We start from the raw sequence: 17,309 nt of genomic DNA on the forward strand, positions 1-17,309 counted from the left end.
GCACCCCCCCACATTGGGGGGTGGGGGGCATAGATGTGTACGGGCAATTACCGTCCTAGCTAGTGGAGTGAGGAAAGGTTTGATCTTGTATAGTGAGCCAAGTGTTTTATTCACTTTTTTAATAACATTTTACTAACATTTTTACTTTAATTTTTAAATCTTTAATTTTTACTAACATTGCATCAGTCAACTTATACTGATGGAATGTTTAGTACAAAAGAAGAAAAATACACAAATACAGCTGTTTTTGAAGTGAGGCAAGCCTACCTGCACCCCCACATACCCCCTGCAACTTAATGTACCCACTCTGAGAAACTTCCATAACTCTGCTGTTAGCTGATCTCCTATAGAAATACTGCTACTATAGCAATGAATCATTTCAGGATAGCAACATCCTCTTAGCAATGGAAAGCTTGTAAAACCTAAGTTTTGTTGTCAAGATTTCTGACATTAAGCAATGCCACCTTTACCTCTGATATTTTGGAGAGGGGTTAGATTCTTGGAATTTGAAGTGGTCTATAGAAAGATATTGTGGGATAGAAAGTTTCCTTTGCAGTGTGTGTACTACCCAGGAAGGAAGGTAAAGGCCACCTGGCTGGGGCATTTCTCACTCCACACCGGATAAGCAATGAATCATACTCAAGTGCCATATGTGCTAAGGTGAGGTGAGGTCTTTGCAAAGCTGTATATTCTTCATGTGCAATGAGATGTGTATAATCTTTCCAAACGTTGTCATTTATCCAAGAAACAATTACTTGTTCATTCTCAACTTGAACAGTTGCCATGTCAGAATTAGCTTTAATCCTTTTCTGCTGGGTTCTAGTTCCCCTTCTACTATGTTGTCCATCAGCCTCTCCCAGCTACAATTGGACATTGTACCCCCCCCCCCTAGCAGTGTGGAGAGCCCTGACCTGGGGGTTCCATAGATCCAATAAGGTGAGATATTCACAAGAGCTGTCATCTTAACAGATGAGGGACTTTATGCACTTGTTGGCATTCTGGCAACAAATGGCATTTTATTTTTAGATGCAATGCAAATGGAGAACTATAGTGGTCATTCATCTGTACAAGGCGAGCCATCAACTGACCCCAGGAACTGCAGACCCATAAGATTGACTAGTTCCATATGCAAAGCCATGGAAAGAATGATCATTGAAAAGATTAATAATGATGTAGAAAACCTTCAAACACTGGATCTTACCGCGTTTTATTTCGTCAAGGGCAGATCATGCCTACTCAGAGTGGTGAGCTTCTTTGAGAAGGTCACCAAGGCAACAGATGAGGGCAAAATGGAACATACTGCCTACCTTGACCTGGCTAAGGCATTTGGTACATTACCTTAGTCAGGCATTGTAAACAAACTTATAGATATAGGCATAAGCCCCTATGTTATGCCCTGGATAGCCAGCTGGCTCTCAGAAAGGATCCAGGAAGTTAGGATAGGGGAACCACCACCACAAACAGGCCATTCACTAGTGGAGTCCTTCAAGGCCTGTGCTTGGTTCACTCCTTTTTGGCTTCTATTTCTCTGAAGTCAAGGCCATTGTTAAGTGCCTCTAGCTGACCATGTTTGCAGATGATTGCAAAGTAGGAGCAGTCGTAGAATCTCCTCAAGACACATACAGTCCTACATGAAGGACTAACACAGACAAATGACTGGTTCCAAAGTCACAGTTTAAAACTCAACGCCAAGAAACGCATAATAGTACCCTTTGGGAAGTCAACCACCCTAGGAAATTACGTAATTGATAACACAACCCTAAGAGTATAACCAGTAGTCAGTGATTTGGGTGCATATTTAGATAGTACCCTGGCTTTCAACCAATATGTGTTTAGGCTAGTAAGGGAATCATTCTGCATTGCTAAACTTGTAAGGAAGGGCATGGCATCTATAGGTCCAAGGAAGTTATGGTTCCACTATATTCAGCCCTCATCAGGCCCATCATTGAGTATAGTGCCCTGTGTGGTATGTACCTGACCAGACATTCAGCAACTGGAATGTTCACAGAGGTTCCTTACAAAAAGAATACTGGGCATAAACAGCATGTCCTATGCAGTTCACCTAAAACCACTGTCTCTACGTTCTTTTTCTTACAAACTGTTGAGATGCAATCTATGCAAAATGAGTGCCGTCAGAATTATTTGATCTAGGGATTTAAATGTTGCTTTCAACATAATTGACAGAGGCAGTCTGTAAAATTTGCCTTGGCTTATGTACACCCTTTCAAATAACCTGTAAGTCACATAAACATGCAGGATGCATTTGGGATGCTTGGCTAGGCTTATAAAGGCCCCAGTGGTTGTTAGCCTTGTATACATCTATGAATCTGTGACTCTAACCCTTCCACTTGGTGATGTGGGCACACCTCTACCCCACTATTAGTGTGTGAGTTTATGCAGAGACAAGAGTTACTATTAGGTGGTCACATTGTCATTCTCCCTTAATCAGTCCTCTGCTGCAGACACAACCCTGCCTACCAGCAGAGATCAGGTCAGTTTGGAGCAGTGATATTTGCCAACCAGACACCATAGTGACACCCTTGAAGGGTAAGCATGTCCATTCTTCTTTCCTACATTGCCATTCGAATTCTGGCCACCTGGGCCATAGTCAGGGCCTTATCTTTCTAATCCTTTGTCAGAATGTGCCATAGATGTCTCTAATTTTTGCCACAGGCAAGTATAACAGCATCAGAACCTAATATACATGAATCAAATAAGGGTATCCTCAGTCACTAAAACACTTAGAACACTCCAAAGACCGAGGATGCAAACAACTCCAGTAGATGTACAGCCACAAATATTCCCAAATGAATAAAAGGCAGGCACTTCTGGTATTTAACGCCACTAGTTTATTTTGTATGTTTTCGTCACAACACCTCATCAGAAATGAACACGAGAATTAAAATCACACCGCTATTTATATCTGCAATCCGATTGAGTAGCCTCAAAGCTATTAACAGTTTAAAGAAAATTTAAATTTCAAGAGACAGAATTAAAAAAAGCATGTTACACTTCATGCAAGCACAGCACCGGTAAATTGTCATGTGTTCTCATTTAAAAACATGTATAAAATTATATCCATAAACCTTATTATCCTAAATATTACTCTCTAAAATTTATAATAATTTCATTATAATTTTATTAAAACTGTAAAAACAATTTAAAAAAAAAAAACTTATGTAAATATTGCACTATCTACACATTACAATCTTACAGCCCTTAACTTCAGGACAGGTACAAGGGAAACATTCTCATTTAATCCAGGTTCCCTGTAGGCTTCAAGGATAACCTGCCAGTATAACTCACGGTACTCAGTTTGTATCTCCCACTGACCACCTCTCACATCACAGGGAATTTCTTCTAACACATGAAAAGAAAAAACAGCCTAGTCATAAACCAGCATGTGTTTATATAGGGCATTGTTAACATTTTGGTTATGAATATCCCTAGTGTGCTCATATATTCGTCTCTTCAGCTTTCTCTCTGTTTTTACCAATATAAAAAGCGGGACAGGATCCCCATTTAGCTATATATACCAGACCCATAGATTCACATGAGGAATGGCTGGTCACAGCTATAAATTTGCTTCTACAGTCACTGCTTCACCATGTGCTATCAGAGGGCACTGGGGGCATCTACCACATTTGTATGTCCCTAATTTATGATTAGTCCTGTTTGAAAAATTTCTATCAAATTTTTAATATTCAGGCCCTTTCTAAAAGTACAAGTGAGGGAAGTATCCTTAACCCCTCTAAGGTCAGACAACTGGGAGAATCTACCCCATTCGTTATTCAAAATTTCTCTAATAACAATAGCGTCCCCACTAAAATCAGTGGTAAAGGAAAAGTCATAGTTTTTACTTACAAGTGCAGTATCAGTACTTGGCCCAGTGGACCTTTCTACCACCAAGCTGTCCATCCCTATAATAGGGCAAAATCTACTTTGCCTGCCCTCTTTTACTTCCTTAGTCAGTTGTTCTATCAGTCCACTAGGATAACCCCTCTCATAGAACATTTCTTTTAACGTCAATACCTCCAAGTCAAAGTCACTGTCCTTGGAGGTTATACAACTAGCTCTCACCAGCTGACGTTTCACTATACCTTTTTTCTAGCTAAAAGGGTGGACACTTTTAAAGTGGAGGAAAGAGTTGGAATATGTCTTTTTCCTATAGATTTTTGATTTAAAGCCACTTGGTGTTTTTTCAATAGTAATATCCAAATAGTTTAAAGTATCTCTAGCACAATGATGGGTGAACCTCAAAAAAACTAGTGCTCTTGGAAATGTAATCCAAAAATTCCTTCAGTCTGTCCTCTGTGTCCTTCCAAAAGCTGACTCTGTCATCCAAAAACTGTCTATCGATGAACCAACAATCTTTATATGGGGACTCCAAAACATATTTTCACTCCCAGTACATAAGTACAAGTTTAGCATAAACCAGGGCGCATCTAGCACCCATACCAATCCCACTAATGTGATGGAAAAATTCCCCCTCGAAGAACAAAAATTGTTGTTAAGAACTAGATCCATCAAGTCAGTGCACGTTTGAAATTCGTTGAAAGATAAACCACCACAGTCATTAATTACCGCCCCAAACCAAACCAAGTTTGTGTGGAATACATCCAAAGAGATCAGCTACATCTATGGTAACAAACAACAATTGTGAATGTAGAAATTCAGACTTAATACACCTTAGTATGTCCCACGAGTCCCTTAAAACAAACTGGTCTCGTTGGGGATATGTTTTAACTTTACATCAAGGTATTTTGCTAAGGGACGGTAATGGATCCTTCAGCCACTACTGTGGGCCTAAGTGGGGGGTCATTTATCTCCTTATGTACTTTGGATATTCCAAATATAGAGGGAACCTGGGTTTTGTCATTGGTTAAAAATTCAGCAGTATCTATATCAATCAAACCTTCAAGCATTAAGTCGTTTAAAGCTAAATGGATCTGCTGATGGGCAATATTGATTTCATTATTGGATGCCCTAGTATACTTTTCTGGTTCCCCAAGAATGTCTAACATTTTTGCATCATAAAAGGTGGTGTCCATGAAAACCATGCCCCCTCCCTTATCTGGTTTCATAACCCTTACATGTTTATTGTGCATAATGTCTTTCAATAAGTTATAGTCCTCAGTATTAAGATTAGGTGAAAATCTGTTGTTCAGTATAGTTCTCCTAAGTTCTTTCTACACTGTCAACTCAAATTTTTTCAACTAAGGGTGGAGGGGGGGGGGGTTAAACGTACCTTTTCTCTTAAGACCTTCATGGACCAACCTATGTTCTACTTCACCCATCATTATTTCAAAGTTTTTCTTCCGCAAAAACATTTTAAGATCAATAATCACTCTACTAATGCCCAACTTCCACTTGGGGACAAAATTGAATCCCCTAGAAAATAGTGAGAAACAAGTCTCATTAATATCCAGGCTACTGTAATTAAATATGTTGTGTCCCCTATAGGTACATATAGGCCTCTATTGAGTAAAAGGCTGAAGGTTTAAGGCTGGTGTTTCATTTAATATTTCTTGTTGCCTTTCCCCCTGGTCCAACCCATATTTTTTCCCCTGCTCCTGCAGTAATAACTGTTGGAACATTTGTTCTGGAGCCGCTTGGACCTCCTGAGGGGTGGATATTCCACAGGGCCCTGGTAGTTTAAACTAGCTTCACATTGAGACAGTTCAGTTTCTTGTTCATCCCAGTCATCTCCAGGGCTAGTGTCTCCTTTATTATTAAACTTCAATCTATATGAAAGTGGGTCAGCAAACCCCCCCACCCCAGGTTAGGATAACTCCTTTTTTCCTTGTACTCAAAGCCCTGTCAGTTTTCCTCTTTTTTCTCTCAAAAATGTCATTACATTTTTGGTCAACAGTGACCCTAATATCCATATATTGCTTCCAGTATTCATCTACTTTAAATACGAAGTCTTCAGAAATTTTCTTGTACAGCCACAAATATCCCCATACGAATAAAAGTCAGGCACTTCTGGTATTTAACGCCACTAGTTTATTATGTACGTTTTCGTCACAACACTTCATCAGAAATGAACACCGGAACTAAAATCACACCCTATTTATATCTGCAATCAAAGTAAGTAGTCTCAAAGCTATTAACAATTTAAAGAAAATTTAAAGAGACAGAATAAAAAAAAGCATATTACACCCCATGCAAGCACAGCAGTGTGGTAAACTGTCACATGTTCTCATTTAAAAACATGTTTAAAACTATATCCATAAACCTTATTATCCTGTAAAACATTTTTTTTAAAAAACTTGTATAAATATTGCTAAGCTACATATTACAGTCTTGCAGCCCTTAACTTCAGGACAGGTAGAAGGGAAACATTCTCATTTAATCCAGGTTCCCTGTAGGCTTCAAGGAGAACCTGCCAATAAAACTCATGGTATTCAGTTTGTGTCTCCCATTGACCACCTCTCACATCACAGGGAATTTCTTCTAACACATAAAAAGAAAAACAGCCTGGTCACAAACCAGTGTGCATTTATATAGGGCATTGTTAACATTTTGGTTACGAATCTGCCTAGTGTGCTCATATATTTGTCTCTTCAGCTTTCTCTCTGTTTTACCAATATAAAAAAGGGACAGGATCCCCATTTAGCTATATATACCAGACCCATAGATTCAGATGAGGAATGGCTAGTCTCAGCTGCTTCTACAAAATTGTTTTTACAGTTTTAATAAAATTATAATGAAATTATTATAAATTTTAGACAGTAATATTTAGGATAATAAGGTTTATGGATATAGTTTTATACATGTTTTTAAATGAGAACACATGACAGTTTACCACAGTGCTGTGCTTGTATGGAGTGTAATATGCTTTTTTTTTTTATTAGGTCTCTCTAAATTTTCTTTAAATTGTTAATGAGGCTACTCAGTTTGATTGCAGATATAAATAGAGGTGTGATTTTAGTTTCAGTGTTTATTTCTGATGAAGTGTTGTGACGAAAATGTACATTATAAACTAGTGGCGTTAAATACCAGAAGTGCCTGCCTTTTATTCGTTTGGGATTATGTGTGGCTGTACATCTACTGGAATTGTTTGCATCCTCGGTCTTTGCCTTCTTACATAGTCCTGTGACGTAGGTGTTTTTTGTACACACTAGAGTCACCAATTAGTATGACTTTTGGTTCCAAATCACAGTGTCTACATTATAAGCTTTCAGGTTTGACTTTATTTAGTGTTAACCTCAAGTGTTTTGTTCTTATGGGGTTTCCATGGTAAGGTGAGATTGTATGTTTGATTTAATGTGGTATGTGTGTAGTCTGTGTGTGTATAATGTGTAACTTCTGTACGTCTCTCGTTTTATTGAGCTAATAACTTGCTGCAATAAAGGTGAGGCTTTTGTGCCTGTAGTCTTCAGAAACTCTGCATATGAAATGGCAGAAGCGTGTATATTTGAAGTGGATGGGGCTGCTGGTAAGAGTTTAGCCTTAACATTATAGCTATACTTAAACTTCACTTTTACTTTCTCTTACGAGTTGCATTCGACACCTAGAGTAACCTCTTGGAGCTACCTGCTGAGTTTTCAAGGTAAAGGAGAAAACAGAAGTAGGTTGGCAGGTCTTTTTTCTGTATCATTGTGCATCACACACACGCATCACACACACACACACACACACACACACACACACACACACACACACACACACACAGGTAATTTATAGTCCATGATCCACCTTATGGCATGTCTTTGGAATGTGGGAGGAAACTGGAGCACCTAGAGAACAAATCCACATGAACACAAGGAGGACATGCAGACTTCACACAAAAGGCATCATCGTCGAGAAACAAACTGGAAAACCTGTTGCTGTGAGGGAGCAGTGCTTCCTGTTGCACCTCTGTGCTGATATTTAAACTTATGAAAAAAAGGAATGCATATTCAGTAAGTAAAAGAAACGTATTACACTCCCTGAGATAACCATTGTCTGTCATATTTTTGAGAGTTTTATTAAGAAGTGCCTAAATACCAAAAGCACGGTAGGAATGCATTGTCTTCTCTTACCAAATTCTGGGTGCACTTTTTAAGTTGAAGCTATCATTAGATGTCAAGTCTTATTTAAATATGTAACATAATAACCACTTTTGATGAGAGAAACTTAAAACCTTCTCTGTAAACCCCAGATTCTTATACAGAAACTAATCCAAAGTAAAACAGCCTCCAAGCAAAACATTTTCTCCCTTCATAAGTATTCTCCATCTATCCCATTCAAAGGGAGCAGTATCTATGAAAAAAAAAACTAAATACATTAATAGGCCAGATACAAATTTATACATTTTTAAAAAAACATCCCAACTGTGACAGAAGTAGCGTTGAGTGCAGATACTTAGAGTGGTTACTGAAAATGAGATTGACTGTTGAGTATTATTGATTAAAAAGTAGTTTTTGCTGACAGCCTTAAGATTTAGACTGGTAGTACAGTATAATTTCAGACAAGCTGGGAAACTTTATACCTAAAATACCTATACCTCTGGCTTAAGAATGAAAGCCAAATAAAGTTATACAGTGTACTTTTTCATAAATCTTGCATTCCTTTCATGGCAAACAAGTGAATAAAACAGGCTGGCATTCACTATTAAATTCTAAAGAGAAAAAATGGATTATTAAGTTAGGTGGCTTATTCCCGCCAGGTTTAAATGACAAGCTTTAGATCTATCCAATCATGTTTGTTTGCAGTGTATTTAATTTCAGCTTTGCAGTTGCTTGTTTAACACTGAGGAAGGCTGTGTCTAGTTTACCAGCCGAAACCGGTTTGTGCATACTCTCTGCTTTAATTTTTACATGTTATTCTACTAATAAAAGCATTTTATTGGGTCATGTTCTGCTGGCTCCTGCTTTCTGTTTTGTTGGATTCCCTATTGAGCCGTGCAGTTGTTTCCGTGCATGTTTTTTCTTGATACCTTGGACTTATTATAACATGCTGGAAGCCTGACCCTATAAGGGTTTTGTTTTTCTAGCCCTTATATTTGCTTTCCTTGACATCATATTTGGATTATCTACGCTTCTTTATCCATTTTCTCTCATGCCAATGAATTTTTACTTGTTCGTGAGTATTCCAAAAGTCTAATTTGTTATTTGGATCTGCTCTGGACTAAAACAAAGACTCTGCTGTTTTGGATTCATGTTAGTGCAATTTGGTCGCTATTTATTGCTTATGAATACTGGCCAAGTCTGCAACTTATATTTTTAAGAAGTTTGCCTATTGTGGTTAACCATCAGCTGTTTACTGCCTTTCGCACTAAGGAAACGCCACTTTGACGGTTACTGCGTTCTCGTATACAGGAAGTACCGAGTTGTTGGTTACGCTTCCTTGTCATTTGGGCGTTGGTGTGGCCTTGGTGCGGTCTGTCGATTCCCCTCAGGATTGCTGCTTCTATTTCGTGAACTTTTCATGTGGGGACTGTTTTCTTAACCACTGGTTTCGATTTATATCAAGCAGATGTTTTTTTCCCTACCATGTGGCGCATAATACGTTTGGATATATGACATTGAGTGCCTCTTCTTGTACGGACTTTGTATTTACGGCCTTTGCATCTACATCGGGTTGGCCGTTCATATTTTCTGGATTATCTAACAGTGGCAATCGGCTGGTAACCATTCAGTGCTACCTTGATGCTGAGTATATTGTTTTACCTATATTTCCTATAGCAAGCATTTTGGCGTTTCATATATACACTTTGATTCTTTGACTGCTATACCCTCATTTTGGTGAACTATTTGTCCATATAATTGACATTGGTTTTACAACTTCACGTGGCTTTCAACGAATGGGGGTGACATCTGAGTTCCATGCAGTCATTGTTTCATGACTTTTATTACCAGTTATGGGAGGTTTAGTATATTGGCTGTGCTATACCTGTTGAGATTATACTATTGTCTTCATTCCAGCACATGGTACCATATGTTGGTTCTCTGTCGTTTTACATGATGGACAAATTGAACTAGGACACTGAACATTGCATTTACTATTTAAACTTTAGATACCGATACCAGGTTTTGGTTAAGCCTGTTCTTTTTGTTATCAGGCTTTAACATACAGCTGTATTACTGATTTTTCCTTTTGCTATTTGTAGATATACTACAGTCATTGCTTTTTTATGATTATTTAGATTTTGCTACTATTTTCAACTATATCTGATTTATTTTGTTCAAATATTCTGATATTCATAATTAGTATTGTATTGTACTGATAGTGATTCAGATTTATTTGATATTACTATTCTTATAGAATAGTTTACCTGTTTTTTGCTTTCATATTAGCCCTGTTTCTATTACAAGCTAACCGGATTGTAGCAGTATAATTGTCATAAGTAGGGTTTTGTTTTGTTTTATTCAATACTCTGAGGCTATTACTATATCAATGTTATTTTCAGCACATTGGGCTTAGCCCTGACATTGGGACCACTGTTGATATACTTTCTCTTGGCTAATTTTGCTTATTAGATTATACTCTATTTGTATATTAGGCATTCAGTCTATCAGTTTTATTTCAGCTCTATTTTTCTGTCCCCCCTAGTACTATTGACCAAGAAATGGGTCTGTTTTATTACAATTGAGGTTACTGCCATATTTATGGTATCTTGTGGGTTTAGCCACCACACTATTTTTATAGTGTCATACATTTCATATGTTAATACTGCTTATGTATGTAGTTACTGTATATTTCAATGTTTTTTTCATATAACTGATATTATCCAGTGTTTCATATGTATGATTTTCGGTCTTTTTCTTATTGAGGGATCCTTTGGTTGTTTGCTCCCCTGGTCATATGGTCAATCCCTGTTATTCTACTTATATTTTGATCCACATTATTCTGTGGATATTAGGTTGGGTTTCTGGATATCTTAAGGTTTCTATCTACCTTAGTTGTTTTGATTGATCATATTTGTCGATCCTCTATATTGCCTAATTGGTATTAGTTCAATTTAAGAGACGTGGTCTATTTATTTTGGGTCCATTATTGTCTCTTTTGTGACGTAGCCTCTGAGCTATTATTGTCTATCTTTATCTTGCCCCACTCTACTCAGTTTCATGGATCTCCATAGTCTAGTTTCAGGTCTTTCCTCTGATAGGGAAGACCTTAGGGCCTTTGGACTGGGATCCCTTACCAATGATCAGAATTTGGATGTCCCTATGGGTTCTGAAGCCACTTGTAATTTGGTTTTTGATAAATTACATAAACATCTCAGATCTTTAAGATCTACTATTTGGCATGCGAAATTATTCAAAGCATACATTGCCAAAGACATAACCCCTCGAGGGCTAAGAGTTAGGATTCAACCCCTAGTGGCAGATATTGACGAAGACCTATCACAGGAATGGGTTGGCATTCAACATCAGGCCAGCATGTCTTTTGTCAAAGCCCTGAATAAATTCTACGAGCGTGTGATCGACAAGGAAGTCAATATCGTTTCAGGTTTGGTTAATGACCTCAAACCTTTTGAAAATGAAAGCTTTTTTTCTAAACAACTCCATAAGGTAGTTTCTGATATGAACAATCTGGAAACCCAACTTAAATCTAAGAAAATTCAAAAATTTAATAGGGACTTGGCCGATTATCAGGGGAGCAATCCATTCAGTTCCACAAAACATGTTAAATTTAATTTACAGCACAGTAGGCCCTCTAAGAGAAAAAGACCGAAATCTATATTGAAGAATTATATTTCTGACACTGGCTCCTCTACGGATGAGCCTTCATCTGGTCTTGAGTGTGAACCACAGACCGCATCAGGGTCACCCTTACCCAAAAGGGCCTCATCAGGGGTCCCTTTAGGAATAAGTACAAAAGAGGTGGCAGAAAGCACAAAGGTCCCAAGCGGTATACAAGGATTACTACATCTAGCGATGAAGGATTAGATTCTCCTTCTAATAACAATGTTTTAAACCTTTCCAGCCATGTCTTGTCACAATCAGAAATAGCTATTTTGAATAAAGGGTTAACATTTGTTCCCGGTTTCTTTGTTGCCGAAGATTCCTTTGCACAGGATGTTGTTTCCTTCTGTAGATTGTTGAATTTGAAAATGTTTTTTGGACACACTAATAATGATTTTGGTTTTTCAGACAAATTCATTTATCACAAATCACAATTTACTCCACCCATGCATCCTGTTGTCCTACAGTTTCAGAATAATATTCTCAAAGATTTACATTATGCCAGGTCAGTATCCAGCATTAAAATAATAACATTTCTGCATCTGAACAAAGGTCTATTATTGATTTACAAAAAAGTCATGATATTGTTATTATTTCAGCGGATAAAGGTGGTGCAGTTGTGGTCCTTGATTGGCAATATTACAATCAGGAAGCCATGAGACAACTATCTGATGAAAAATATTATGTAAGGATGGTCATTAACCCTACATCTAAATTCCAAAAAGAAATTGAAGAATTTTTGTCCCATGCTAAGGATGCCTCCATAATTGATAATGATACCATGCATCAACTTTTGGTTCGGGATTCCATGAATCAATATATTTATTTTTTGCCAAAGGTCCACAAGGACCCCAATCATCCACCGGGTAGACCTATTGTTTCAGGTAGGGATATATTACAGAGCCTTTATCCCTTTTTCTAACCAGCAAATTGAAGCCTCTACTTTCTTCCATCCGCTCAAGATTACGAGATACCACAAATTTTTTACAAATCATTTCAGAAACACAACTTGAGCCGGATTGGCGCATGTGTACCTTTGATGTAAGCGCATTGTACACGAATATCCCCCATTCTGGTGGTTTGGAAGCTTTGGCCTTCTGGCTTAATAGCTCTGGTTTATATTCCCCAGACTTTAACGAATTTTTGTTGGACATGGCATCATATGTACTAACTAACAACGTCTTCTTCTATCAGGATATTTGTTATTGGCAGACTAAAGGTACAGCTATGGGTTCCTCTTTTGCTCCCATTTATGCGGACCTTTTTATGGCCTATGTTGAGAATGATCTTATATACAATAGCAATAATAACATCTATTTGAAACATCTTGATATCTGGAGACGTTACCTTGATGATTGCTGGGCTGTATGGAAGGGGGACCTTGCAGGTTTGTTTGAATTCTTAACATATCTTAACAACAACAAATGGGGTTTGGAGTTTACCTTACATTATGACCATCATCACATTACTTTTCTTGACGTATCTGTTAATAGGTTATTAGATCATACTTTGGGAACCCTTGTGCATAGGAAACATCCAGAATATAACACTATTCTACATGCCTCCAGTTTTCACCCCCCACATATTGCTAAGAATATTCCCAAATCTCAATTTATTAGGTCTAAACGCATTTGTTCTGATGAGTCCTCCTTTCAAGCTGAAAGCAGGGAGTTAACCAGACGTTTTAGATCAAGGGGATACAAAATGGGGCATGTTTTTGATGCTATCAACCAAGTTAACCATATGAATAGGGATGACCTATTGGCATATAAGAATGTGGAAAAACCTACTCATCAACCCATCAGATTTACCACTACCTATGGCAGGAATTCGGATAGCCTCATCCAGAGTGTCAATAGACATTGGAACTTATTATTGTATGACAACGAATTGTCTAATATTGTTCCTGAATGGTGCCTTTTCTCTTTTAGGAAAGGCAGAAATTTGGGCAGTCAATTTAACCATTATAAACATGCGTATGTTAAGTCACCCAGAACCAATACAAACTACTATTACTGGCAGCATACCTGTTGGTTGTTATCCCTGCGGACATTGCACTCATTGTAATAAAGTTTCCAAAACAAAAGAATTTACTAGTAGAAATTCTGCCACTGTATATGATATAAAATTTTTTGCTAATTGTAGCTCTGATTGGATAGTATATTTAGCCACATGTACATGTGGCGCATTTTACATTGGTCAAACTTCCAGACCATTAAGATTAAGGATCTCGGAGCACATCAGCAATATCAAAAAGGGCAGAATTCACAATGCTCTATACAAACATCACCAAACACATTCCACAGCTAGTTTTCTTTTCACTATTATTGATATTATTCATGGCAAACAAGTGAATAAAACAGGCTGGCATTCACTATTAAATTCTAAAGAGAAAAAATGGATTATTAAGTTAGGTGGCTTATTCCTGCCAGGTTTAAATGACAAGCTTTAGATCTATCCAATCATGTTTGTTTGCAGTGTATTTAATTTCAGCTTTGCAGTTGCTTGTTTAACACTGAGGAAGGCTGTGTCTAGTTTACCAGCCGAAACCGGTTTGTGCATACTCTCTGCTTTAATTTTTACATGTTATTCTACTAATAAAAGCATTTTATTGGGTCATGTTCTGCTGGCTCCTGCTTTCTGTTTTATTCTCCATCTATCCCATTCAAAGGAAGCAGTATCTATGAAAAAAAAACTAAATACATTAATAGGCCAGATACAAATTTATACATTTTTAAAAAAACATCCCAACTGTGACAGAAGTAGCGTTGAGTGCAGATACTTAGAGTGGTTACTGAAAATGAGATTGACTGTTGAGTATTATTGATTAAAAAGTAGTTTTTGCTGACAGCCTTAAGATTTAGACTGGTAGTACAGTATAATTTCAGACAAGCTGGGAAACTTTATACCTAAAATACCTATACCTCTGGCTTAAGAATGAAAGCCAAATAAAGTTATACAGTGTACTTTTTCATAAATCTTGCATTCCTTTCAACTAATGTGTTTTTTTATGTCGTCCTACAGCAGAGAACGTGGTGTAAAGTCAATACGGGAACTAAGGCGGGATCATTACCGGCACATCCGCACTCACATCTGGAAAGAACATGGAAGACAACAGATAAATGGATGGAGTCAGCCTCCGGTAATAAATAAGGTATTGTAAAAAAAAAAAAAAAAAAAAAAAAAAACAAGCGGTGACACCAACTATGATTTGGTACATTCTCAGTTCACTTCTTAATTTACTTTCATTAGACAAAATGTACCAGGAGAAATTGAGTACATTGGTTTGGAATAAGTGATAAAGGAATAAAGGTTTCCCACGCTCTTCGAAACAAAGCCATTGATAGCATATTGTGATAAGCCAAACAGTACTTTAATTTTACTTGACACCTTTCCGGATTTGATAAGAAAGAATATCTGCTAGGTAGAGGCTGGTCTTCTGTTTCTTCTTCTTCCTTATCTTTCACTTCCAGAAACATGGCTGTGTTTTATATTCTTTAAGCTGTCGTATATTGTAGTCTTTGTGCCTTGCATTTCCTTTTTGAAGACATGCTAATAATATATCTGAAGCAAACTGCAAAATAGCTGTTAAGCTTGCATTCTCGATGTGCATCCTATGCTTTCATAAAGCAAACCTGAGTATAACAAAGCATACCAGAAAATTTAGGTGCATATTTGACACCATTTCTGCTGTTTTCCCGGTGCTCAATGATTGTCCTGCAGTTCTCATGGTTAACTGTTGCTTTGTTCATTTCTCCAAATTGCTGCCTCCCAACTTTAAGTTGAGGACAAACAAAACAGTCAGTCAAATAAATAAATATAGTTGTTCTACTCTGAAACTGTAACAAGCTCCTAAAATGCCGACAGATAAACTACCAACATCCCACACTGAGTGCTTCAGACCTGACTTGCAAGTCAGCATCCCTAATGTGGATACTGCATTCTCAGTATGACAGACATTAGAGTTTAATATTTCATTTTGTTCCGGAAATGCATGTTTATGAAAATGTATTTATTTCTATTTGCTGACCATGTAGGTGAGCTGGTCCAAAGACCCTTTTCAGTCACAACTCGGGCCTATAAAAGCAAGCATACAGAGTTTTCATATTGATAGTAACAGCTTTGCAGTTGCTTAGGTTATACACTATGAATGGATACTGTCACCTAGTTTGTTTGTTTTTCAATTGCATAAGTTATATAGCATAAATTATACAATGACTGGTCGTTGGCATTCAAAAACAAGCATGCTGATTGGCCAGCCCAACCAGCATGCCCGTTGTAAATCCGAGAATATACCAGCAGGAAAAGGTCCGGTCGTTCAGACTTTTTCCCATTAGTATATCTCATATTTATTTATTTATTTATTTAGTACAAAACAAAACGGAAGACATTTTATGTTCAGGAGATGGCACAGACAGAAATAAAAGGATAATCGGGTACATTCTACAAAACACAAAAAACGTACTTAGCATTTTATTTTGTCTGTCCCGACTCTCCCTAAGATAAAAAGTCTCCCAGGTTCTTTTTTTTTTTTTTTTTTTTTTTTTTTTTTTTTATTGATTATAACAAAGAAGAAGCAGCAACAGGGATCTTTCTTTCTCCGTTGTTACCTTTTCACAGCCCTGATGTACTGTGTAAGCATTGGAGCACAAGTCCTATACGCTTATGCAGTACATCAAAAAATCCCCAGGATACCACATAAATGCAGAAGGGCAGCACGGAGGCATTATACAAAGACATTATTTAAAAAAAGTAAGTATCTTTTTCTTAAATAATGTCATTGTATAGTAGCAGTAATCGACTCCGTGGTTGTGGTATATTGAAATTTACCCATGGTTGGCTTTATTTAATCACTTGGGCTTCACCCTCGTGATTAATCCACATCAACCTTGGGTAAATCTTCAATATACCACACCACATCGTCGGTTTTTGCTTAATTAATACACTTGTAAAATATGGCAAAGTTCAGTCATTTTTCCAGTGAGTATTTGTGTACCACAATGATCTATACTAACGTTATTTTCACCTTTTTCATCAGCGACCTCTGCACTGTTAAAAAAAATACTACCCAAGTTCAATATGCTAATGACTCAGCCCTAATCTTCACTGCCAAATCTCTCTTTCTCTCATGATCTCTCTCTCTAAACTACAAGTTCTTACACAACAGTCCTTCTTATAGATTGAAACATGGCTAAATAATTCACAGCTACATCTACACCCTAAGAAATAAATTATTGCTTTTTACCCCAGATGAATACTGTTCGCTATCATCTCTGTCAACAGATCTGTGATAAAACAAGTAAACCACACAAAATTATTGGGTGTCATCCTAGATGACCACTGGGAATTAGCTATGTAGCACACATGGTTAAAAAAGCTCATCAAAACTAGGTATCTTATACAGAGTAAAAGCCTACCTACCTCACTGAGATAGCCAGAAGATACAGAGCCTCTAATTTCTTGTTGTCATCTCTCCTGTATTCTGCCCCAATCCTAAGTAATCTTCAGCTCTCACAAATGTCCAAACTTGAGCAAGGTTATAAGAAAATAACCAAATTTGCAGTAAACTATAACAATAGAACACACTAGAGTCTAGACTACAGAAAATTAAACTGGCTAGAACTACTTCATTCC

General features: G+C 37.4%; 1 protein-coding gene across 1 annotated transcript in view; it reads left to right on the forward strand.

Annotated features, from left to right (window-relative positions):
• LOC122809800 (C-Jun-amino-terminal kinase-interacting protein 3-like) overlaps positions 1-17,309 on the forward strand; it is a 1,405,059-nt gene that overhangs the window by 950,582 nt on the left and 437,168 nt on the right. The window contains exon 15 of the mRNA XM_044081538.1: positions 14,700-14,829. Coding sequence (XP_043937473.1) covers positions 14,700-14,829 — 130 coding nt within the window. The remainder of the gene's footprint in view (positions 1-14,699; positions 14,830-17,309) is intronic.

The sequence above is a fragment of the Protopterus annectens genome, chromosome 1.part1 (genome assembly GCF_019279795.1).
Source record: "Protopterus annectens isolate FY-2018-M chromosome 1.part1, PAN1.0, whole genome shotgun sequence".
Classification (NCBI taxonomy): domain Eukaryota; kingdom Metazoa; phylum Chordata; order Ceratodontiformes; family Protopteridae; genus Protopterus; species Protopterus annectens.